This window comes from Thermobia domestica, chromosome 1 (genome assembly GCF_964235325.1).
Source record: "Thermobia domestica chromosome 1, izTheDome1.hap1.1, whole genome shotgun sequence".
Taxonomy (NCBI): Eukaryota; Metazoa; Arthropoda; class Insecta; order Zygentoma; family Lepismatidae; genus Thermobia; species Thermobia domestica.
The window spans coordinates 267,100,714-267,127,993 of record NC_137454.1 but is presented as its reverse complement, the minus strand read 5'-3'; the positions used below and the strand labels follow the sequence as shown (position 1 = coordinate 267,127,993).

The 27,280-nt window shown below is 36.6% G+C and overlaps 1 protein-coding gene across 22 annotated transcripts in view; it reads right to left on the bottom strand.

Annotated features, from left to right (window-relative positions):
• The window catches only part of CaMKII (Calcium/calmodulin-dependent protein kinase II), a 1,422,941-nt gene that overhangs the window by 518,571 nt on the left and 877,090 nt on the right, over positions 1-27,280 (bottom strand). For 14 of the 22 annotated variants that reach the window (XM_081726364.1, XM_081726368.1, XM_081726335.1 and 11 more), the window contains one exon: positions 17,446-17,508. The exons of the other annotated variants lie outside the window; for them this stretch is intronic. In XM_081726364.1, coding sequence (XP_081582490.1) covers positions 17,446-17,508 — 63 coding nt within the window. The remainder of the gene's footprint in view (positions 1-17,445; positions 17,509-27,280) is intronic. 22 annotated transcript variants of the gene reach the window in all.

The following is a 27,280-nucleotide window of genomic DNA, read 5'->3' as shown; positions in this document are numbered from 1 at the left end:
AACATTCTCCTACATAGAGATGCAAGGGCTCGGAAAGAAACCGGCTTTTTTGAAAAAAAAAAAAACTCGGTTTTTTCTGCTTCGCTTTTCAAAATTCTGCTTTAAATTGATAAAACAGACTTTGTTTCGTTTCTCTATAACACAAAAGTCATTTAATTAGTGGTTGATGCTAATAATAATATAAAACCTCGAAAATAAACCATGAATTTCGAAAATATATTTCAAACAATTTTACTTCAACATATTTACATTATGAATTCCAAAGGATTAACCAATGTATATAATAAGAAGTTTTTAACTTCCTATATACAAAAGTAAGCAGAGTTGGCAAGAACCATGGTTGTTTTTGAAAATGCCAAAAACCCGTTTTTGGGACATGTTTAAACAAGGCTTTTTTGGTTTAAAGCAGGCTTTTTTGGTTTAAACCAGGTTTTTTGATTTAGATATTTTGCTTTATGTGTTTATATTACATATTCACAGAAATAAGTTTGTTTCGCCTTGGTGTTGTTATGCAACAGCGGGGTTATGCTGGAAGAAGCCCCATAAGCTTAAAGAAGTCCGGTCAGTAAATGTCTTAAATTGAGAAGCTCCCGCCCTAGCCATCGGGAAAATCCCGTCATTACTTGAAATGTAAAACAATAACGGGAAAATCCTGTTATTGCTTTGCGTGTAAAATTTAAAGGTCAACATATCATAATCAGTACGCTAAAACTGAGGTATTAAATTACAAATTTAGTGCGTAGATATCATTGAAAGTCCAATCCAAGCTATTTTTTTGAAGCTACGTAGGCAATGGATAAATTTTGCCAATTTCTATCAATATATTTAAGCAATCTTGGCTTCTTTATAAAACAACAGGCATTTAGGCATGCAGAAATATACAATTTGGTTTCGTTTCGTATGTTTAGGCTTAACATTCTTACTAATACCGAGGTTATCAAGGAGACTTTCGCTTAAAGTGACATCCGAACCGCTACTTGGTTTACGCATGAAAGAAGGATTGTGGTTCGACCGAGAATTGAACATAGGACACCTTGATTAAAAGGTGAAAGGGAAATAAAACTAATGCAGGTGGTTTGATATGTGGAAACGTCACTATGAAGTTCACACGATTCGCATTTTTCGTTTTTTTTATTTTTTTGGTTTAAACCAGTTATTTAAAAAAGTTGGTGTAAACCAGCCAACCCTAAAAGTTAACATTCTTTTCAAAAAATACATAAATAACTAGCAAAATTGTATGTAGTATTTTTACTTCAAAATATTCCATACCCTCTTTTTGAAACAAAATAAAATTAAAATAAAACATAAGAGAAATATTAGGCTGCACATCTAGACCGTTTGGTTTTGTATATTCTTGAAATTCTATAGTTAAGTTTTATATAACCACCATCACGGTTTACCCAATCCTCAAGTTTTCTTAATTTTTTACAAGGGGGATTCAACATATCATTAATGAACCCCCCACCCCAAAAAGGACTACGGAATATATTTAAGTTAAGCTAAATACAACTGCACAACAAACATGACTGAATGGTTAGCTTTTGCGCTTCTATCAGGAAGTCCGGGATTCAACCCAGCATTCGACTATTCTGACAAAGCTTTTCTTCATTCCATCTGTGAATGTAGAAATAGTGCGTGTACTGTGAGTTGGCCGACTTCCTTTCTTATTATTTTTAAATCGTTATTATTACTAATTACCAGCAGTGACGGTTTTGCGAAGGTTAGGGGGGCGGTCTTTTGACTGAAGCCTGTTCCCCAAAGTTACGGAATGTCTGCAACAAACGAAATATTTATTAGTTATGCCTTTACTCATAAACTTTAAGCTCCCGTCAAATAAAAATTACGAATGTTTAGAAAAACTAAAAATTAGTAAGAAACCCTTCCCAAAATACTTTTCTAAATCCGCCACTGAGTCTCAGTATAAAATGATTTTTAAAGTTGTATCCGGAAGATTATTGCTAAACATATAAACGAAATGAAATATTAGTTATGCCTGTACTCATAAACTTCAAGCGCCTCCCAAATAAAATTAGGACTTTTTAGAAAACGAAACAATCAGAGAAACCCCCTTAAAGTACTTTTCTAAATCCGCTACTGATTATTTGTATAAATTGGTATTCAAGGTTGTGTCTGGAAAATTATTGCTAAATCCCTGCATAGCTACATTATAACAGAAATGTGGAAGTACGGTTTGGCGGATATATTGAAAAATGTACGCTTTGACGAATATATAGAAAAACGTAAGTTTAACTTTTGCGCTAGAAGCTAGAGTACTAAGTTCTTAGAAATGAAACACGGATGACAAATTGAAATGATCTAGAGAAGAAAACAAATCTCGAAAGCTCAAAAGTTAAAATAAAGTTAAATAGCCTCTAAAATTGCCCTCAAATACTACATTCTTCATGTTAGCTTTAATTCGTAAAACATGTGCTCCATCCATCTTGATGGTGAATTTCAGAGCAAAATATCGCATTTAGGTCATGGAATTCTTATCTAACTATAGAATATACTATAAGAAAGCTATTTAGATAGAAAAATCATGAAAATGAAAAAAGCCAAAATTTCCAAAATTCTCGTTTTTTTCCCAAAAAAGTCGGCTTTTTATGTGAAAAAAAAACATCAATTCAAAAAAGCCGGCTTTTTTGCATCTCTACTCCTACACACAAACTACGAATAAATAAATAAATAAATAAATAATAAGTAAGCCAGCAATAAATAGAACATCTTCTCAATGCAATTTATATTATGGAAAATTAACGATGTACCTATATTGCATGATCATTTATTTATTTTTTGATGAGATAGATAATTGTTGAATTATTATTACATTTTAAATTTATTTATATCTGAAATGCTACTGTGAATGTATTTATGCAAAGTTGCAGATACATATGTGTTTTATCAGGGAAATCTCTAACTTTCCGGGTCATGGAGTTAAAGTAATTGCGGAACCAATGTTAAGGTGAGTTCCACACCCGGCATGAGTAGATTACTTTGTGATTACTGATAGGAATATCTCAATAAATACTTAAAACCGTGAGTAATAATAATAATAATAATAATAATAATAGATTGTCGATGCATTCAGTTGCGGAAGCCTTTGGATGCCTAGCATTTTGTTTTGTTCAATATACGGCACTCAGGCTTAAAGTTTAAAATTGCCAATTCATATCTTCTCCAGATGATTATTAAAACGGAACCCATCCGTGTTAAACGTTATGTCGACTATCCACCAGAGATTATATTTAATGCACCCACTGTTGACGCTATGATTGCACTTCGTGACATTAATAGTACACAGTACGGATAAATGTATTTGGTTTATATCTAAATATTTGTATGCTAACTAGTGTTACGAATCGAGACGAGACGAGACGAGAAATTAGGTTTTCTCGACTTGTAGACTCGATTTTCAAAAAAAAAAAAGGCTTTTTTCGTCTCGCCTCGAAGTTTCTCTACCCTCTTGTATAAATTTGTGTACAAAATGTATATCCTGACTTCCTAATTTCAAGTAGTAGCTATGAGAATCCTTCCGAGTCACGAGAGATCCACGAAGGATGAGATGTAACAACATTTAAACCACACTTATTATTGGAGTACATTGTGTAATGACTTGTGTATTTTTAAACGTTGATAAATGGATGCTCTTCATCGTGTTCTTACAATCACTTTATCAATGTATAGTTTGATTTTTTTAAACGATGAACCATTCAACACTAAATCAATGTTTAAGGTTTAATACTTGGGTGAACCCGTGTTGCCAATGAGACTCGGGAAGTTTCTCATCTTGCCTCGAAAACAAGACGAGAACTCCCATATTTTTAGACTCGAATTTAAAAAAAAAATGCTTCTCGTCTCGAATTGCAGACGGGACGAGACATTTCTCGCCTCGGTCTCGTCTCGTGGACAACACCAATCTCAACAATGAATTAGAAATAGTTAACCTGCTACTTTTCCTCAACGGTTTAACCCTTTCATTCTGTGGTGCAAGGCGTGGGGCAACAGCCCCACATGTTCTACCCACACGACGTCCCGGAGTTTTACTCTGATTTCTAACTCAAACATCTAGACGATCAATAAGCAGAAAAAATATCGAAAAATAACCTTTTAAATTATGAATTTCATGCATACATGGAAATTTATGAAAATGAATAAGTAAAATAAACTTACTTTATTATTTCTTTTAAATCGGGAAATGGGCTCTCCCTAGAAAAGTTTCTTCGGGTGAGAATGATCCTGACTGAGGACCTTTGTCTTTTCTTCACCACTATTTTGACATGGAGGGACTAAAACTATCAGTTGAGTATGAATAATGCAAACCAAAGGCGTACAGATGCATAAAGAAATCGATTAATTGTACAATTGATAATAATTTAGAACAACTTATAACTCTAAAGAAACCGATGAAATATAAGTGTCACTCTTAATAATAAACAAATTGAAAAATTGTTCGAAAAATGTATCGGTAAATATCGGTGTTCATATACCGATACTCCCAAAAGTGGCTGATATTACCGACACCGATACCGATATATCGGTACATCCCTAATTCTATCATGTGGAACACTTGGAGATGAAAGACAAATGCACGTAAAAACACATATTCACACACGTACTCAAGTTCACCTCACTATCTTGCAATATTGCAGGTCTGTACAGCCAAGCCCACGTAAAGAAATCTTCCGAGATATAGACCTTTTCTCTATTAAATAATATTCGTCCACGTACTCAAAAACGTACAATAGAAAAATGCCACTAGAAAAGAAAGCAACAATTCAACACAGCAAAAACCCAAAATAAATAAAGAATTGTTTATGGTCTTACTAGAAAATCTTCGCGCGCCAAGCAGACGACAAGTTCTAACTTGCTCGCTTGTGACGTCTCTGTGAAGAGAGCTTGAAACTAGAGGTTCGGGACATAGATTAAGATCACCCCCTGGTTTCAGGGATGGGAAAAACCGTTTTAAAAAACCGGAAACCGGTTTCTAAAAACCGGAATCCGAAAACCGACATTTCTGTTTTCTCCAAAACCGGTTCGGTTTTCTCCAAAAAACCGATTCGGTTTTTCACCGAAACTGGTTTCTAGTGTTGCCACGAGACGAGACGAGACGATACTTCAGGCTGTCTCGTCTCGTCTCGTATAAAGCATGTCTCGTCTCGTGTCTCGTCTCGAAAAAATGTGCTCGTCCCGTCTCGTGTCTCGTCTCGAGAGGTTCTGTCCCGTCTCGTCTCGTTTGTCTCGTCTCGTAAAAATATAGCAGCATACCATGGGAACGAAAGTAAAATGTAGCAGGCTGCACCATGCTAATCAAGATACAACTAACAAGGGAAGAGAGGGAGATTATATATCGAAGTGGAAGATGGTTTATATACCAATCGAAAGCACTAATGACGCCTATTACAAAACTGTAATAAAAATTTTCCGAATGCATATACTGTGCGAGTTATATGAATATACAGGGTGTCCAGAAAATCCATTTCCCCGCTTGAAATCGCAAACGATGAGACAGATGCGAAAACTGGGAAAACACGTTTTTGATCATTATAAAAGTACAATGTATCAAAGCAAACATTGTTGTCCCAGGGCCACCCGCAGAGTCCCAGGCGAGATCCAACTCAAAAATTGCAAAAGGTAAGGGGGTCAAGTAGTATATCGTTCGAAACTTCTTAGGAAATGAAAGAAGACGAACAAGTCCCAACTCTCTAAAATTACCCTGTGCAAAATGGCGGCCGGTCAAACTGTCAGCAAAAACGTCATTGTAGAGTCTATGGCCACCCTCCAAAGAAAGAAAAAAAACTGAAACGGTAAGTCAGATGTCAAAAAAGAAAAAGATGTGTGTCATCTTTTCAAAAGTACAATGATTGAAAGTAAAAATGTTTGTCCCAGGGTCCTCCACAAGGTTCCAGACGGGGTCCTACTCAAAATTTTCAAATGGCAAATATGGTCAAATAAAGCTGTTGAGAAATAAAAGAACACGGAACAAGTCTCGATCCTCTAAAATTACCCTGTGTAAAATGGCGGCCGGTCAAAATGTACATCTTCATTTCGATTTTCTGAGCACGTTCACTTTCCATTTTGCAATCGGCACTTGTTTTCATTCTGAGACATTTGTACGTATTTACTCTTCCTGGTGCAGGGAATTCTTTCGTTTGGCAAGGAATGTTGTGCAGTCATAAACATAAATAAGTAGAGGTAAGAGTCTTTACTTCTGATGGCTCCAACCTCTACTTATTTATGTTCGTGGAAGTACATTATATGTTAACTAGTCAGTTCTATACTCAAAGATGTCAAATGTTGTCATTTCTTTTCTTTATGTCTTAATTTGCTTTTATTTTATTATTTTTTTCTTTATTTAGATATTATTGGGCTCAAAGAGCAGAATCTCACAGTAGGGGCATTTCCTTTCTTTCCGTTGAGTACAAGAATTAAAGTGAAAATAAACTAAAACCCGGTTACAGAAAGAACAACTAAAATGCAAGATGTTTGTAGAGTATTATCGTAGAGCGTCCATACTTGTTCTTTCTGATTTCATTTAATAACAGCTTTAAACGATGTGCTACTTGACCTCCCTTGCCATTTGAACAATTTGAACATGACCCCACCTGGGACATTGTGGAGGACCCAGAGACAAATATTTTTACTTCCAATCATTGTACTTTTGAAATGATGACACATATGTTTTCCTGTTTTGACATCTGCCTCACCGTTTCAGGATTTTTTTTGGGGTGGCCATCGACTTTACAATGACGTTTTTGCTGACAGTTTGACCGGCCGCCATTTTGTACAAGGTAATTTTAGAGTATTGAGACTTGTTCCGTCTTCTTTCATTTCCCAAGAAGTTTCGAACGATATGCTACTTGACCCCCTTACCTTTTGTAATTTTTGAGTTGGACCCCGCCCAGTACACTGCGGGTGGCCTTGTGACAAGAATTTTTGCTTTGATACGTTGTAGTTTTAAAATGATCAAACACATGTTTTCGAGTTTTGGCATCTGTCTTATCGTTTGCGATTTCAAGGGGTGGTAACGGCTTATCTGGACACTCTATATATCCATATAACTCGCATAGTATATGCATTCGGAAAATTTTTATTAAAGTTTTGTAATAGGCTTCATTAGTGCTTTCGATTGGTATATAAACAATCTTCCACTTCGATATATAATCTCCCTCTCTTCCCTTGTAAGTTACAAGTATTACCCAGAACACACAAGACAAGAAATGTCACGGTAGCTACACCGTGAAGCCTTCACCTCTGGTGTTTGTGGTAGTCGGTTCGATCTCGGTTAGTGCCATGTGAGCTTTATGGTGGACAAACATTGAATGTGTGTGGGACCGTGGTGGCTCAGTGGTAGAGCGTTCACCTCTGGTGCATGCGGTCTCGGGTTCGATCCCAGGCCCGCCAAGTAAACTTTGTGGTGGACAAACACCGTGTGCGTGGGTTTTCTCGGAGTTCTTCCGTTTCCTCCCACTTTCTTCATTCCACCATTTCATTCATTACTCATCATCACTGTCTCCTTTAGCCTAACTGGCATAACCGTGGGACGTAAAACTCAAAGATTTCATTTCATTTCATTTTATTTTTCGAATGTGTGTGTTTTCTCAAAGCTGTCTAGTATCCTACCACTTTCTTCATTCCACTAATTTTCCCATCATCATCCATTCGGCCAAAGTTGCTTAAAGGTCTTAAAAATAAATTCAAATAAGCTCACAAGGCAAGGACGAATAGTTTACAAGATGATATATCTCTGCTGTTAGTTGTCTGAGGCTTCTCGACCCTGGCTTCTTTTTTTTTTTTTTTTTTTCATTCTAAAACATTGAAATTTGTTTCACCAGTTTCAATACACAAATATACAGTAAATTGCTCATAGGTACGTCGAAGATGAAGACACTAATGTTAAATAATGTTTACACGACAAGCAAAGTTCGATGTAAAGGTGTCATCATCCCCGACACTATCGTATACTATCAGCCCACTTGCTTTATAGTATATATATATATATATATATATATATATATATATATATATATATATATATATATATATATATATATATATATATATATATATACATACAGAGAGAGAGAGAGAGAAAGATGGAAAGATATAGATATGTGTGTACACTTTGATTTCATATATTCCAGCCTTTAGGTTTTACAGTGTTAACCCATAACAATCCAAAAACTACTTTCCATTTTACCATATATAGATTTGTTGCAATTATTTCTTTTTTTAAAAAAAAGCTCGGAACCAAATAATTTTATTGAGTAATGGAGAGTATTTGATTGAAATTTTATATGTTACTGCACACTAAGCTCTACTTAAAGTGCCATAGTAATGGGAGCTGAACGACACATCGGACGAAAGAATGCTTGGGGCCAGTCTTCATCTCCATGGTTCAAATCTGTTCCCATAACCGCGGGGTGTGTGCTACTATGTGGTGCTTGCCCCGTTTGTGTAACAAACTTATGACAGTACACCCAGATTAGCTAATGGCTAAAAAAAAAAAGTTGATTTTTGGGTGGCCATTTTGGATTAAAGTTCCTTATATTGTCGGGATCTATTCACAATCATATAACGTATATCTTCATACCAAGCGGAGCGGTCTGCGGCGATAGACCATCGGCTTGAAGGCCCCGGGTTGAGTCCCGGAAGGGTCATGTGTATGGATTTTAACAACATTTGTTTTTTCGTACTGTGTCAGGGGGGAATCGTACGGGATAAAAGGATTTCAGTCTGAAAAAAATGGAGATAATATCCTCCCCAGGATACTTTCATGGGAGTAAGGAATTAGTAAAAATATAGGATATACATTTTATAGCAGGTTTTAAAATATGGTTTGGGTATGCTATTTCTTTTCTGTTAATTATATTCTTCAATGTTCGAATTTTGATCATTCTCATGATATTTTCTGCTTTCAACTGAGTTCCATGAATATTATACCAAATGTTCTTTACACTTATCAAGTTCGAGAGGTTTAGTGCGCCTGTAAGAAACAATTTCTGAAGATAATTCAGGTCCTAATGAATATTATTCACTACGAAAGGGAAGTATTCCCCTCCTCTCGAAGCAGAGGGCAATTTCGCACTCTGGTCAGATCAAACATTTCCGCGTAACAAAACGAAGGTCCCCCTGTAAAACTTCTTTACCTAAAGTGTTATTATTAGTATCATAAATTTGCTGAAAGCAAACAATTTGAAGGGTTCGTCGATAATATATTTGCTTCTTTTGTCGTCCGCCCGCCTTCCAAACGAAGAGGTGAATTTTACAACATGATTGCTGTATAATAAGGGAGCGATGGTAAAAGTGTGATTTTATGTGTGTGTGTATGTGTGTGTGTGAGAGAGAGAGACAGAGAGAGAGGGAGAGAGAAGACAAAATTTTAGTTGCAAGATGGCATACTTCAATTGCCGTTTTCGGTTCATATAGCAAAAAGAATACCGCCACCAGAGAATAAAGACAAGTGTAGACCTTACCCAGTTTTCAAATTGAATAGATGGTGGTGGTAGTTCGGTTTCTTGACCTTGTAAAAATCTTCCCTGTCTTTGATTTTGTTTGTCATCATTCCAGCCAGAAATAAAAAAAAAGAGAATTCCTTAGTTTACAGCAAGGGGAATTGGGGACAAGACATTAAGGATGATATTCCTGGAAGCTCATGTATCACGATTGTTTCATTCAATAGACAGAGGACACTTTTCTATGAAGGCTTTTCAACATGTTTTCTCACAAAGGGGATTTTCCTTTTGCAATCTATATGACCACTGGCAATTTCAATCTTGGCCATTCCCGCCAGCGCACAGTGGGCCAGAATCAGAATCTGACTGGAAAAAAGTAGTTTTGGCAACTACGTCTAATCTACATTCGAACAGCACAGTTGTGTTAAGTAATAAATAAGGTTTCTTGCTGCGTATCAGTAAACACGGATAACAGCATATAGTGGCGGCAGCAGCACTTCAAAATTGATAGTTCATTATCTGTTTTATAGCGCGCTGAATTGGGGTAGTATGAACGTAAGGTTTGCGGTTTAATTGCGCATGTGAAAAGGCAACGAACGATCGCAAAATAAGCTATGAGTAAAGGTATGTATATGTACTTGCTATTTGACTAAAGTTTTGATTGATTGGTTTACGTTGCTGTTCTGTAGAAGCATTTCTGGAGAGTCGAAGTATTCACGTATTGAAGAACTGCTATTGGAAATTGAAATTGAGATTTAAAAATGTACGTTCATGTCTGTATTGAGATCTTTCGTCATGGTGTAGTTTGATATATGTATTTCGAAATACAGTACGCTCTTCGTGACGTGAAGAACCTGTACGAGGTATTGCGTTCTAAACCATCAAACGAAGCATTTTATAATTATGATACGAACAGTTATGGAATGTAAATTCTTTCTGTGGATGTTCTTCGCAGTGTGAGAGTGACTTTAAGTGCCTTCAAAGTGATTTCGAGAAGCGTTGTAAACTGTTTAATAGAATGACTGATAATTTTTATCCAAATATAATGATTGGTTGGAAGGACATATTAAGTTCTCTGATAAAGTATTTACTGGTTTAAAAACGATCTCTTGAAGCCAAGAGCATTGGCCTTTGACAAGCAAATCAGGCAGACCTAGTAAACTCTTCGAAGATCCGGAAACAAAGTCGAAGAAAAAACTTGTACAACCACTCGTTACAAAGCATTTTGAATAAGAGCTGGTGTTGGCTACCCAATGTTCATTGAGAGCTGCTGGAAAAAGAGATGCCGCGGTCGTATTAGGAGAAATCACTCAAACGACACCTAAGGGAGCAACGAAAATCAAAAAGGCTTATCATTCGCCAAAATTCTCTCAAACACTTATTCTCCGGATGAAGTCGTGGCACTTATTATAGATAACAACTTAACAAAAAGACAGTATGCACATTTGAGACTAGGTGCAAAGGCAAAACATTGTGGCATATATCCGTCGTATAAAGTGGTGTGGGAAGCAAAATTGAAGTGTTATCCCAGAGAAAAGGATATTATAGTAACTGACACGTCAGTCGAAGATAATTTACAAGCAATAGTAAATCAAACAATTGAGCGCATCGTGACATGAAGATTATATTAAACAGTGCATCAAAGATGGAGACATAATGATATTAGTGTGTGAGTGGGGTTGCGATGGAAGCAGTTGTAATAATGTATATAAGCAGACAGTTCAAAGCGAAGATAAATTGAACTAGTGGCTCAGATATTTTTGCTATCTCCTTCGTTCCCTTACAGTTGTATTCAACATCAGATGGGGAGGTTGACTAAGCAGTTTTGTAGCAAAATCCCAAACCATCGTCGCCTAGATTTTGTCGACCCATTAAATTATTTTACCAGAAAAGAGAACTGAACTGTCGAGAAAAGAGGTGTGTTCAATGGAAACGCAAATACGTAATTTAAAGCCTACTAATGTGCCAATTCAAGAGAAGGAAGTAAATTATATCCCTAAACTTGTGTTCACAATGGTGAATGGGAAGATGTGAAACCCTGTTACAGAAACTTGCTCCTCAAACATACTCCTTGAAGGCACTTAAAGTCACTCTCACACTGCAAAGAACATCCACAGAAAGAATTTACATTCCATAACTGTTCGTATCATAATTATAAAGTGCTTCGTTTGATGGTTTAGAACGCAATATCTCGTACAGGTTCTTCACGTCACGAAGAGCGTATCCGTCTCGCTACACCTAACTTTGAAAAGACGATAAATATAAAAATCGGGCAAGAACGGGCAGTAGATCACAACTGTATTTCGAAATACATATATCAAACTACACCATGACGAAAGATCTCAATACAGACATGAACGTACATTTTTAAATCTCAATTTCAATGTCCAATAGCAGTTCTTCAATACGTGAATACTTCGACTCTCCAGAAATGCTTCTACAGAACAGCAACGTAAACTAATCAATCAAAACTAATCGTTCGTTGCCTTTTCATATGCGCAATTAAACCACAAACCTTACGTTCATACTACCCCAATTCAGCGCGCTATAAAACAGATAATGAACTATCAATTTTGAAGTGCTGCTGCCGCCACTATATGCTGTTATCCGTGTTTACTGATACGCAGCAAGAAACCTTATTTATTACTTAACACAACTGTGCTGTTCGAATGTAGATTAGACGTAGTTGCCAAAACTACTTTTTTACAGTCAGATTCTTATTCTGGCCCACTGTGCAGCGTTTTCATTTTCGAGACACGAGACGAGACGAGACATTTCACGAGACGTCCCGTCTCGTCTCGTGTCTCGTCTCGTTTTCGAGACGGGACAAGTAGTCTGTCTCGTCTCGTGTCTCGTCTAAGAGGGTTCTGTCCCGTCTCATGTCCCGTCTCGTTTACGAGACGAGACGAGACACGAGAAATGTCTCGTCTCGTGGCAACACTACTGGTTTCGGTGAAAACTTTTGGAAAACACAAAACTATTTCTGTGGAAACGGATTCGGTTTCCGGAGAACAACGAAATTAATCTGGTCAGAAATAGAACCAAATTAAAAAAACGAAACCGGTTTTGGAGGAAACCGAAAAACCGGTTTTTGTGCCCACCACTAGTTTCAACATACCAATGTTGCTAAGCACATTATAGTAAATAATTAATATTTGCTTTAGAAAATTAATCGTTTCATACTATTTGAGGAAAGGTTAGACACAATCAATTAATCTTAAGGCCTCATTCCCTAGCGGTTTGCGTCGAAACAGTGCAGAATTTTCATTTTAATTATAGTAATCAGTATAGGAATTACAATTGATTTTCTAATTTTTTTGTGTTGCAATGCTGTACGCATATTTGCGGAGACTGCTATAATAGAATATGGCCCCTAATGTTGAACGTGTTGTTTACATCATTGCATAAGCTATTTATAACAAATGTATAAGCTTTGGGGGGCTTGGCCCCCAAATTCTTACATTGGGGGGCAGTGCCCCCACGCCCCCCGTATCTTCGCCCATGACTTGAAGGCTAAAGAAATTATGAAAATTTCACAAGTAAATAAATCCTGTATACACTTTGTACCACCTTAGTGGTTACATGATATAAGTATGTAAGGATCTGTGAACTTCTATACGATTTCCGTGATATCTAAATTACTTTAAGGTATATACACCCGCCGCAAAAACTCTTCGGACCTCATATGAAAGCTGTCGTAGTAGGAAATCTTTCACTTTGTATTCTTGTATCTAGTGTTGTTTTGTTTCGAACACAGATTGCATCTGCATGAATATATCTGGCAACAGTGTATTACTACTGATAAGCGAGTTCACTTCATTTTGTATTGTTGGTTAACACATGAAGGGTGACCTTCTGCTAAGATATAGTGTGTGTTATAAATTGATTTGTTTCTGTATGGCGCACTTTGTATTTGATAATTTAGTACTGTATTTGTTTTGAGCATTGCTGATATGCCAGGAAAGTACTGTAGCAGTGCGGAAAAAGCCAGCATCATTGCATGGCGAAGTGAAAACGCCCCATAAAGACGATATGCAAACGTACAGGTCGTGCAAAATCAATCATAATGAAGTTCTGGCATCCGCCAAAGGACTGCCTCAGACTGTGGCTCCAAAGAACAAATTCGGTAGTGGGAGACCAAGAAAAACAACTAAATCTACAGACACTTTCCTAATGAGAGAAATAAAGAAGAACCCTCGACTGACAGCGGCTGATCTTAAAGAAATGCACCCAAGTCTGTTGGAAAACGTTAGTGTTCGTATAAATTCAACACCGTTTACAAAAACACCTGGATTTGCCATGTCGTACTGCTGCTAAGAACCCTCTACTCACCGACCGCATGAAGAAACAACGCCTTGTTTTCGCAAAGTAATATGCACACTGGACACCAACCCAGTGGAGGAAAGTCATGTTTTCGGATGAAAACACATTTCGACTATTCCGAATGGGAGCTGTTAAGGTTCGACGTCTATCATCTTCAGCTCGATAAGACCCAAAGTATACGGTTCCGACCATTAGGCACTCCCAGTCTGTAATGGTTTGGGGGTATTTCTCAGGTGAAATGGGTAGAGGAGGTTTATATTTCTTATCACAAAATGTGACGATGAACGCAGATCGGTATATCAACGTTCTTCAGGACCATTTAGTGGATATGCTCCATATCCACGACTGTGATTTTTTCATTCATTACAACGCTCCTTGTCACAAAGCTAAAATGTTAACGAATTTTCTTGAGGAGCAACATATCAAGATGTTAGAATGGCCTGGGAATAGCCCCGATCTAATTCCAATCGAAAATTGTTTGCATCATATAAAGATATTCTTGGTACAGAAGAAGCTTCAGAACCTACAGACCCTCCAAACAGAATTGAAGAAAATGTGTATAACATGGACTTAAATTATTTTCGAAGTCTTGCTGATTCCATGCCCAAGCGCATACGAATGGTTCTCAAAAGTAAAGGCCATGAATCCGTACTAATTAATGTATGCATTTTGTGTTGTGTGCGATACATTAATAAAGCTTTTCACATAAATTTTATGTATTTAATGTGCTTTTGCTAGGAGGTCCGAAGAGTTTTTGCGGTGGGTGTGTATTAAATTACTAACTGAAAAAATATTTGTTTCTCTTCTTGATCGCACCCTGTATATGGGTGTCATATCAAGAGAAAAATTTGGAAATTACTGCGATATGCATCCTTAATATAAAATATATCCAGTAGTTGTTCAGCCTCTTTGTGCTAAGTAAAACAATTTTAACATCAGTTATCATTAATTTGGAATATACGTAAAATCTAGTTATCATATAAATTATATTGTACAAAGAACAAGCAGAACTAATATGCCTAATTTGTAAACTACCTGTTCTTTGAAAGGAATACATGAGTACTTATACAACATACTTGTAAGTGTTTTCTTAAGTATAATTCCACAATTATGTTTTGAGACTGAGAAAGAGGGTGATAATGTGGAATTAAGAAAGTGCAGAGGATACGGGGAGTCCCAAGAAAACCTACACATACGGTGTTTGTCCTCCCAAAGCCATCAAAATTAAAATTTGTTTATGTACATTGAAATAGCATATCCAAATATTTCTGGAAGTTTCAGAAACAGGTTCGAATCTGTATGTTTTATTATAAATTTGAAGTGTTGTATTTTGATTTTAAATAAAAATAGATTACTACTGCCATAATTATGAATATTACATTAATTACATTAACTATTTAAACTGACAAAACATAACTGATGATTGAGTATTATTTACTGAAAGATTTAGTACAAAGATACTGGACACTTACGTATAAATTAGCTTTGTTATATATATACATATAAAAAAAGGGAGTGGAAAGTATTAAATCGTACTATTAGAAACTGTACAATTGCCGTTCCCCTATCCTGGAACTCGTTGGTTCAAGACGATTGACAGATTCTTGAAATATATCACTTCGTATTTCCTGTATTAAACCTTTATGTATGTAAACTTTTGTGAACAATGACTGATTCTTTTAAGAAATAGCTTTCGCAACATAAAGCTCAGAAGTAATATCAAGGAGAGTGTTTTCATTTCAACAGAGACTCAAATTGATTCTAGGAATTCTTGAGTAACATGATTATGCGGGATTTGCTCTGCTTAGCTGACATTAATCTTTACACTGCCTTATACTACACTACCCTTTCTGCTACCGTATATGTACATAATACCACACGAAATGGTATATTCTTGCTTACAGCAATCACGGGTTTACGAATAGTTCGTATTATTTTAATTACTGATGATCAAATTTTATCACATGAATTTCGAGAAATGTATCATGAAATTAAAGTTACTACAGGGATGGAACAAAAAAATCTAAAACGTTTGCAAAAGTGTGAAAATCATACCTAGTATGGTGTGGGGCCCCTTTTGCGTCCAAAACAGCTTGGATCCGACGTGGAATGGATGTATACAGCTCCTGAATCGTGGTGTGTGGAATTTTGTACCATTGTTCCTCCAAAACATGCTCCAGTTACTTAAGGGATGCTGGTGGAGGGTAATGAGACCGAACAGGCCTTTCTAACTCAAGACCACAATTGCTCAATGATGTTCAGATCTGGTGATGAAACCCAGGGAAGGTGTGATAGCTCCTGGTCATGCTCCTCAAACCATGATTTCACAGCTTTTGCAGCGTGACAGGGTGCCAAATCATCTTGGTAGATGCCATCACTATCAGGGAACAATATTTGGGCCATGGGTAGAACCTGGTCCCCCAAAATTGCCTCATACGCCTTAGCATTCATCATTCTATGCAGGGCTATGATGGGACCTGCGGAAAACCACGATATCACTGCCCATACTATAACAGAACCACCCATGCTTTACAGTTGGGAGCAGATAGTCTGTATCATAGGCCTGCGACGGTGTTCATACTTAAACACGACCGGTTGTTAGAAACAAGGTGAAAGTCGTTTCATCGGACCACATTAAGTGTTTCCACTGCTCATGAGTCCACGCCTTGTGGTCCTTGCACCACTAGATACGCCTCCTCGCGTTTACTGCTGTGACCACGGGTTTGGCGATAGCGGCCCTGCCATGAATTTTCATTTTATGAAGTTCCCGTCGCACTGTTTTCGATGAAACCGGGTTATGTAGGCCGGAATTGAGTTCAGACCTAATTTTCATTGCAGTGTTCTTCTTTTTAGCTGCTACAATCCGTTTTAATGCCCTCCGGTCCCTATCTGATAGGATTGTCTTCCGACCACTGTTGTGCTTTGCAGACTTCGTCGTTTGCCCATGAATTGTGTATGCCCTCGTGACATTGGACACAGTGCCTTTCGATACCCCTAAATGTTCGCCACTGTTGCCACTGAAGCTCCAACCAGACGGGCACCAACGATCATGCCTCTTTGGAAGTCTGTCAGGTCGCGCATTTTACCGCACCACTTTCACACCACGACACTCACAGGTGAACGGGTTACTGCTGACGGAAGAGGACGATCCACACGACACATTGAAAACAACAACAACAACAACAAACGATCGGCAACCGCATTACGCGTTGTACAGTGGAGGACCAAACTTACGTGTCCTGTATGAAGTGTTTTTAGATTTTTTGTATACCCCTGTATGTAGTATACGGTAATTTATAAATAGCATTTAAGCAGTTGCTTTGAAGAAAATATATTGCGATTCAGGGATTAAGAACTCCAAAATTGGTTAAAAAGAAAGTTTTATATTGCTATCCACGACCAAAGTTTAAAAAAATTAACAATTATTTGCTAGCAGGCAGTTTTTCATATAGACTGTAATCTTATTTAAGCTTTCATTTAAATGAGACGGCTGAATTAGATACTTACAAAATTATGTTTCGCGTCGTGGCAATCACTTTTATTTTATTCCCTGAGGATCAGGAAAAACAAGGTAACATACAAAGAAACATAAAACGTTTGACACAGTTACTTTGCACCAGTAAAGCAGAAGATGGCTTCGACCATAATTGACATAGTTATTGCACCTTACCTGAACTGTGAGAATTGTTGGAGAGTTGAGAGCAGATCTTGTTTGGGCAGAGAATCCTTATTTCTATAAATGGATACCAGGAATTAGAAGATGAAAAAATAATATTTATATAGAAAAAATCCAGTTTGATATGAATTGAGCTTTACATTCATGCTACATACCAAGTTCATGTTTCCATACTTTCAATTAAAAATATAAAACGCTAAAATAAAGCATTTCAAACTGTGCAGCTTCATAATGTTAAGGATGCCGATCACATAATTTTGAAACTTACCTATCAATTGATAAGTGCAAAGAAGGATCCAAACACTAAGATATAACATAACCCAAACTCTGTCAACTAAGGATTAAAATAAATAAATGCATTTAACGTAATTCTAATTTAGTGTTTTCTTAAATCAACAATTCTACAGCGACATTTGTCATGACTCGATCAAAATTTCCTTCTCACAAAGCAGTTTTCACTTCATAAGTGAGGGTGCCCACAAAGGAGGGCTATGACGCAAACTGTGTCATTGAAATATTTGGGGGGTAAAAATCTATATAAATATGTTTGATGGGGTGTAAAAATTAATCGAAATGATTTTTTTTTTTATGGAAGAACACCTACGGATAGACAACTGAGGGGGGTGCGTCATGGATATGAGGGGGGTGGGCACCACTGTCATTTTTATAATTATGTACATACAACCAACATAACAGTAACATTAATCCTAATTTAATATTATCAACATAAACAAATGACAAAAGAGAAACGACGACGCAGCGAAATTCAGGAATCCGTCAGTTTATCTTTATAATCTTTTACCCGTACGCACTTTACAACCAAATTAGTTCCGAGGATAGTCACCTCGACTACCACACACAATGCTTTTATCTTTATTATTATTATTATTATTATTATTATTATTATTATTATTATATCACTGGATTCAACAAATCAAAGCTACTAGCATAATATATTTACAAACAATTTTAAAGAGAGAGAGAAATACATTTTAATCAGGGATTTATTTGTAGCCAGGGAAGCCTGGGAATTTCCCCCCTTCTAAATTTTGACTTCCCTGTCTCTAGGTTTAATCCAGACTTCCCAGCCTGGGAAGATGTTTTCCCCCTTTCTTAAGTTATAAACTGGTTTGAAGTGCAATGATTCATGTTTTAGTAGCGATTCTTTATTTTTTTTTTTTTCAGTATGTTTATTGTCGCGAGCTATGTTGGTCTTGTTTATAAAATTGCTTCCCGAAGAATTGTTGATAGAATTGCTTTCAGTTTCTTCTGCAGAGTGTATGAGAGGCTTTTCCAACTTAAACTTACAGCATACTGACGCTAGAAACCATGTATCTGTAAAAACCTCGAATCTCTTCTTTCCATAAACGTTAATGGGCCAGACATTACCTCTTTCAATGGAGAAAAGTATGCCTTCAGCTGAATAAAAAGTGGATATCATGTTGCTACCGACAAACCAACTGAAAAAGACGATATTGCATGTAAACCAACCTCCTATTGCTTCACTATTCTAAAGTGAGGTACGCTGTGAAAATATTAATTTCGAAAGACAGTGTTAGATAACACGCCGTAAGTCATGCTTTAGCTTAACTCAAGGTGAAATTGGCAGTCAATCATTTCTTGTGATTTTGTTGTAAAAACTGTAAATGTTGTAGGCTACAATGGCTGTTTCAATTTCGAGAGTAAAAGTGAAAGAAAAGTTAAAGTATTTTTTTTTCTTAGATAGCATCATATTGGTAATTGTTTAATAGATGCTCATGATTCTTCGGAGACCAGATTACAGTCTTTGTTCAATTCTGGATTCGTTTTAATACCAGTATGTTTTGTTGAACAGAAGTTTACTTTCAGCAGAACAGTGCTAGGGTTACACACTCCTGAATCTAATTTTATTAAGTAGAAGGAGCAAGTGCAAAAACTCATTTATGATATGACGAATTATATTTAATACTGTCTTTCCCATTCTGTTTAATAAAATCAGGTTCAAGTGTATGTGCACCTATCACTGTTCTGCCCAAAGTAAACTCTTACCTTTTATCGTATTTATTGTTCGGGCGAGGAATTTGGTTTTCAAAGACCAAATTAGAACGCACTAAAGAATTATTTGTCATAACAAAACTGTTTAACGTAGGAAATGTGACACTTGTTATGACAAGTTGTGCAGATTGCAATGTAACTATAGGGCTGTTATTTGATGCTGCACCCTTGTCTTCAGCAGTAGGACGAAAAGTAGCAAGGTAACACATGTAAACTAATCTACCTAACCAAATCTTATCTAACGTAGCTACCCGTATTTATTACAAAACTTTTTAAAAAGGTGAAAAAATGAACTTGGGGACCGCCTATCAAACTAGTAGCATTATTTTAAAGTAGGTAGGTTTAAAAATAACGTTGTCCCAACACGACTTTAAAGTTGTTCTGTAATACGGAACACAATCTTGCATAAACATTCCCCCCTTCTACAAAATCCACAAATAAATCACTGATTTTAATGATGCAATTCTAGTGTCCTTTTACTTAAATCCGGCAAATGTTCAGTGAAATTTACAATGGCTAGGTGCAAATTTTTTTGTCATGGAATATTCTACACTTCACTATGAGTCTGCGTATCTCTATAATTAGGCACACACAACCAATATAATGTTAATATTAATTCTCATTCAATGCTATAAAAGTAAACAAACGAAGAGAAGACGACACGAAATACACGAATTCATCAGCTTATTTTAACAATTTTTGTACTGTACATGCTCGCACATTTTGATCAAGTTATTATTGAAGATAGTAGGGTCGGTGTTTCAAACATGTTATGCAATTAGGTGGAAGATAGCGAGACAATATTTTGTAAGAAAAAAAGTGAACACAACAAATTTCAATAGAACAATATTAGTTTAGTATCATATGCAGAAAAAAATGTACCACAAATGCTACGCAGAAAATTTATGTCAGTGTACATAAGGAAATTAAACAACTTGAATTTGGAAACAGAAAGGATTTACCAAGGCAGGTGGTGAAAGGCATTTAAAATAAAAGTAAATGTACAGTCTAATGCTAATCATTCTGAAGAGTGCCGGATACACTTATTAAGTTAATTAGGATATGTTGATGGAAGTGCTGGAGAAGGCTGCACTTGAGTGGAAGAATTAACGGCATTCTTACGAACCAACAGGAAAAATACTGAGAAAAAATATGACGGAGGATTTGCTTTAAAATAGAGAGATCTTTTTGCATTCATTTTATACAGTCTTTTAAACATATCTCAGTATATATTCATTTAAGTATTTGGTCTAGGAATTAATTCGTGCGGGTGGACAAGAGATGGCGCAACGAACGGAGCGTCCCACAGTTCCGTGTATCCACACATGTGTTGCAAACCCCTGTCATCGCGTATCGTTCGTAGTATAGGGCAGTGGATTAAAGCGTCAACAACACCAGTTTGTAGTTAAGTGAACATGGCGCAATTTGTGCCTGATAAAGTGTTTTTGCGGGGTGTCCTGCTGCATTACTTTAACATGCAGAAAAGTGCGACTGAAAGTCATCGTATTTCGGAAGTGTATGGTGACCATGCTCTAGCTGAGCGAACGTGTCAGAAGTGGTTTGCACGGTTTAGAAGTGGTGATTTCGGCTTGGCAGACCAAGAGCGAGCTGGACAGCCAAAAAAATTTCAAGACGAAGAATTGACAGCATTGCTCGAGCAGGATTCGTGTCAAACGCAGGAACAACTTGCAGCAGCATTAGGCGTTGATCAAACAACAGTCTCCAAACGCTTGAAAGCCATGGGAATGATTCAAAAGATGTCACATTGGGTTCCACATTAATTGAAAGACAGAGACGTTGAAAGACGAAAAACCATTTGCGAATTGCTGCTTCAACGACAGAGCAGAAAGGGGTTTCTGCATCGAATTATTACGGGTGATGAGAAGTGGATCCATTACGAGAACCCTAAACGAAAAAAGGCCTGGGTGAAACCAGGTGAACCAGGTCCATCACAACCAAAACGAGATATTCACTGTGCAAAGGTTATGCTGTGCATATGGTGGGATATGAAAGGTGTGGTGTACTATGAGCTGCTGCAACCGGGTGAAACTATGAATGGAGAACGTTATCGACGACAATTAATGCGTTTGAAGCAAGCTCTGGCCAGAACACGACCAGAATGGGAGAACAGACATGATAAACTTATTGTTCAACATGATAACGCTCGCCCACATGTCGCAAAACCGGTCAAAACCTATTTAGAAAATGTCGGATGGGAAGTTTTACCCCACCCGCCGTATTCACCAGACGTTGCTCCTTCGGACTACTACTTGTTCGATTGCATGAACAACGATTTGATTGGACAGCGGTTTACTTCTTCAGAAGATATCGAAACATGGGTCTCTGACTGGATCGCTTCCAAGGATGAGGACTTCTTTCGCCACGGAATCCGTACATTACCTGACAGATGGGCGAAAGTGGTGGCTAGCGATGGACAATATTTTTCTTAAGGTATTTATGTATTTTGTGTTTGTACTACAGCTTCAATGTGTGCGTACCAACCGCACGAATTAATTCCTAGACCAAATAGTTACGATCTACACAGCAAAAGTGGTATTGAAGTTGAAGGTAAAAGGTAGAAGAGATAAGTATACTCCTTTCGCAAATCATATGACTCTTATAGTGGTATATAAAATAAATGAAAATAAATATAAAGAGTAGAAAAGAGAGCAATAATGTTTGAACATTACAAATTACGTCCAGTAATTAAGTTGGAAAGACAGAAAGTTAAAAAGAGAGCGTTTTTCATTACCTAGTTGTCTAATTTTTAATCTTGACGTAAGGACTGAGTTTTTATATTATGCTCATCATTCACAGTCATCTTTCTCTCAGTCTTTAACTTTATACATTCTTCTACACCATACACACAGAGAGAAAGACAGCAAAGTATTGTATAAACGTACTACCTACACTAGTATTTCCTTGCCATATGCCTGCTAGGGCTTCCGTGAAACTAATGTGTGTCACATCTAAACAGGGGTGAAGTCCAATGTTTAAAAGGTCTGCATGAATTCGCATTATTTTGTGTAGCATTATGAGATATTGTTAGTAATCAAAGGGTCTTGAGTTTTGCTGTACTGAGATGAAAAACCTATCAAGTTATACACGATATCTTTTTGAAACAGGAATAAGAGAAAACACCGTATCACATGTGAATGTTATAAGTGCAATGGTGCAAATCTCAGCAATGCAAGGTGAGGGAGGAAGAGCGACTCTTTCTAGGCGGTCCTTTACTCTAGCCTCTCAGGAAATTGACATTCTTTTCAGTTTTGTCTTAGTCGGTATTGTACGACAGTATTGAATGTTAAATGTATAATAAATATAAATTAACTTGAGATGCTTCAAATGCAGGGACGTGTAGTGCATATTACCGCTGTTGCCGGCGGTAACGCTAAAAATATGACACTTTTTAGTTCATGTTTCTAAATTTAATCATTAACATGGGAAGATGTTTACATATTTTCCTTTTCTTTCTTCTTCTTTTTTTATAAAGTTCGGACGGCCTATGCCGCATTGCATTTACAATGCGAATGAACGCAAAATGCCAGCGCCAAATAGGAACATACTGTTGTTGATACCGCAGATTTCAGAGGTAACACGAACCCCGATAGCGGTCATTCACTGCAGAAGCGCCTTTCAGAGTGCAGCCGGAAGCATCCTGCGCGCTCGTATTCGGACGTTCGGAATGGCCCTTATGTTACCGTTCGGCTGAGTGGGACAGGAAAAAAATAGGAACGTTCCCTGTCAAAACAAGGAGAATCTAGAATATCATCAGCATGTTTATTCTATTCGCTCTCCTCTCGCTAAAAGGATCGAGCTGGCAGTGTGATTCAACTATACTGTTTCGTTTGCTTTCGCATTCCAAGGATGGAAATTTGGCTGTAATTTCTGTATTCGTAAGGTTATTTCATTGTCTTAACAGTATATAATTTCAGACAAATATAAATAGCAGGTTTTCATAGTAATCGCATTGAACACTTGCTACTGTGAGACTGCCTGTTCCCAAGTGCACTATTTATATGTTAAAATATCATTTTCGCATGGCTTTGTATATTAATACGTTACCTTTAAATTTTAATAATATACGGTACCAACAGAGAACAACAAGTATATATTTTAAGAGGATATTCTGACGAACAGATTGAATATAAGTTTACTTTGATTGAAAATAAAGTTTCTTATTCACTGTTAATTTGAGCTATGGGAATTTATTATAATCTGTCTAAACACTAGAAAAAAAATATCTCGTGCCTGAAAGAGCAAAAATATTGTCAGTTTCTGAAGTGTCATTAAATATACATAAATGCCCATCGATGAAACACATTGTGCTATATATGAACTGTTTCAAGAGCAAGGGGGAGTAGTAATGATAATTAGAGAGAAGTAGAGATGCTTCCCGCGTTCCTTCTAATTCGAATACTTATTATTATTTAGTATTTATGCTAATTAAGTTGAAAATATTTTGTTTTTAATTTAGTATAGAATACTTTCTATTCAGCAAATTTCCAGGTCTAGCCTCTAGCCTACTAGTTGAATTTGAACTTTGATGAGTTTGATGTGTTGAAAAAGGACTGTGCAATCGTCTTCATTATACCGTAGTTTGACTGTCCCAAATTGTGTTTGACTGTCTAATTTTCAATACGGAAAACTTGTTGCTCAAACATACGGTTCGGTTCGGTATAGCTTCGGTTATGGTTGGTGACGTAAGAAGCTGCAGCCTCTTGTTCAACAAAGATATGCAGAAATATAAATTTTTCATTGTTATGCCCATAGGCTTAATTTAGTTTTAGAAAAGTCCGTTGACTCTACAAAAGAGTGTATTTTTTTTAACTATGTCGTGACTTCCTTCTTTTTTCTCGAAGTCTTCAAAAAGAACAAATGCTTTGGACTGTGTAATCAACAAAAGTATCCCAACAGTCTCAAACACAAGATGGAACTATAGAAGTAGGATAAATGATGTGCTTTTTAGCTTTAAAAATGAGCTGTTAGGACTTTAAATCCATGACAAAAACATCGGTAAACGGGATTCTCAAACTAGAATTCGTGGAGCAAAATTCTATCAAACCCTTCAAAGTTTTGACTTAATTTTTTTACTTGAACTGTTTTATCTTATAAGATCAAGATAAGAAGCCTTGTTCAATGTCTTACAAAAGAAAGTTAATGATCTAAGTAACTGCAGAAAGAAAATAGATGACTGAAGAATACCTAAAATTTCCAAGAAACGGTTTCGATTATATTTAGTAAAAAACTGAAGAACCTGAATAGCCACAATTTGCAAAAAGATGAAGGTAATGAAGTGGGATTTGATCCCCCCTTAAAAAAAATCGATGCCAATGCCTATAGTTTGAAGTGGTTGATACACTGAAACAATAAAAAGTACTAGATTTTCTGATATTGAAAAACTAAAGATAGTTGTAATATCAACAACCGGTAACAATCGTCAAAGTGTCACGCCACGCCACTGTTCAAATGAAATAAGAAGTTAACCTTTCGCCATATAATTTTCGGATTTCGGTGTTTAAATTTGATATCAACTAAGGAGTTCGCGGCATAGAATATATTACAAAAAAGTTGGTACAAACACTTGTGCCGTGTGCATATGCATTCAGAAACATACGTCTAGATAGACTACTTGCTCTGGGACTGAATCCAACTACTCCTCCTCTTCCTCCTCTCTTTGTCTAAAGCAGTCTGTGTGACGTAGTATACTTTATCCATTCAGACGGAAAACCACGAACCATGTTTCCAAATTTTATAGCTCTAAAACCGTCTCTATCATTCGTTTGTCCTGAAATGCCTTTGTAGACCCTACATAAAAAATGCCACAAAACGTTCCCATAGCTTTATAACGCCTTTATTTGCGTTCTTTCCCTTCTTTAAAGACTGCATATCACATCAAGCTAAGAAGATGCTATTTGTAAACTCTATGGAAATTGTCAATTACGGCAGTATGTTTTGTGCTTCAGGAAATCTGAAATATGGGTGCAAGGCTTTAAAACCTACTGACACAAATGAGGTTATTTAATGACTAATTTGATTTTGTTTCCGGGTATTTTCAAGTAAATGTTCCAGGGGCGTCATTTGGGCACGACACGAGGGTGTGATTCCCCCTCCATTGAGTTATAAATACATATTGTTTGTTCAAATGTATAGTAAAACACGAATATAAAAAGAGGAAAAATAAACTTATGTCGACGGAGAATGCCCCCACCGAACAAAATCTAAAATGACGCTGTGTTTAATTTTAGAAACAAACCTATAGCGTTACGATAGCACATTGCTAAAGCGCTGACGTTTGGTTTGAAGAGTCTAAGGTTTGATCCCAACTCATGTGCGTTTATAGTAGACGACGACATTGTCATAGTGGACGACATTAAGAGAGAAACAAATATGGAGATAGGGAGGGATAATTTAGGGAATCTGAGGAGTTACATATGCAAGTTTAAAATTGGAGGAAAAAAATGATCCAACAGCAAGCATATTACGACGAAATTTGTGATTTTGAAAAACAGAAGAAGGAAAGTTCCCGAACTGTTAGGATCACATGAGGCAGTTGTTGAATTAAAATGGAGAACAATTTACGGAGCATCAGATGATTGCGAAGGGAAAGAAAGATCTTAAGATCTGAGGAATTAAGAATTAAAAACACCTTCAGCTTCCGAGACGAGTTTCGAACCACGAATCTTTTAGCTATCGAACCATGACTTTATCCAGTCAGCCACGGGTAATTCTATATGACGGTATGCAGTCTTTCACATACTTTTCCTTTAGCTACATTGAGAAACTAATAGAATGGAATATACTAAACAGTGCGTGCGTCGTTGGCATTGAACGTCGCTTAATTACAGGGTGCATAATGAAATTCCCCTTGTTCAGGAACAATTTCTAAGGCAGTAAAAATTTGTTACTACTGTGTTAATTGAGTTATGTTTGATAGAACCGTCTGATAAGGTATTGCCAAATACTCAGACATAAATCACCTTTTGCGAAGTTTTAAGGAAAATGAAACAAATCGTCGTAAACGTGTTAGACTTTTGAAAAGAACTAGTTAAAAAACAATGGAAATGTGCATGAGTATGTCACTTGGATGTGAATCTATAACTTAAAAAAACATCAGGTTTGTGTCATGGTGTGTTAGATGTATGCTTAGTATAAGAGACCCCTACGTAGATTGATCTAGGTTCGAATCCCGACCATTCTTATTATTTTCTTTTATTACGGATTCCAGAAGTCCAATTTTAAATTAAATATCATCGCAGCTAGTTTAAGCCGAAATCATTTTCAAATATAAGATTTGTTATTACATATTTTTCTTTAACTTGTGCTGTTTCAACTTTGATATTAAATCTTAAAACATTAATTTCACTCATTTCATTACGATATAGCATGATGAAATTTCGCACAACGACGACAGTCGAGCATAATACAATATTCCATTGTTATATATTTTTAGAAATTTTTGACAGATAAAAATGTACAATAGACCGTACAATGAAACATGGACTCCTGGAGGAATTTGAAACGAATTTAGTATACGTATAAATTACCATCTGAATAATATACTGTGGGGGTTAAACTGAAACCATTCCTAGGAGGGGAAGGGGTGAAAGGTAAAAGTAATTGAATACGAAAGAAATTACTGTCGAGTTCATAGTTTTCGGGTTCGATTAGGTGCATAGTGGCATTCCAGATGTGCGGTCCTCACGTCTTTTTAACCATGCATAAATGGAAAATGGTTTTAAAGTTATATTTTTCCTTTCAAGTATAATTTGTTTTTAAAAAAATATCCTTCAAC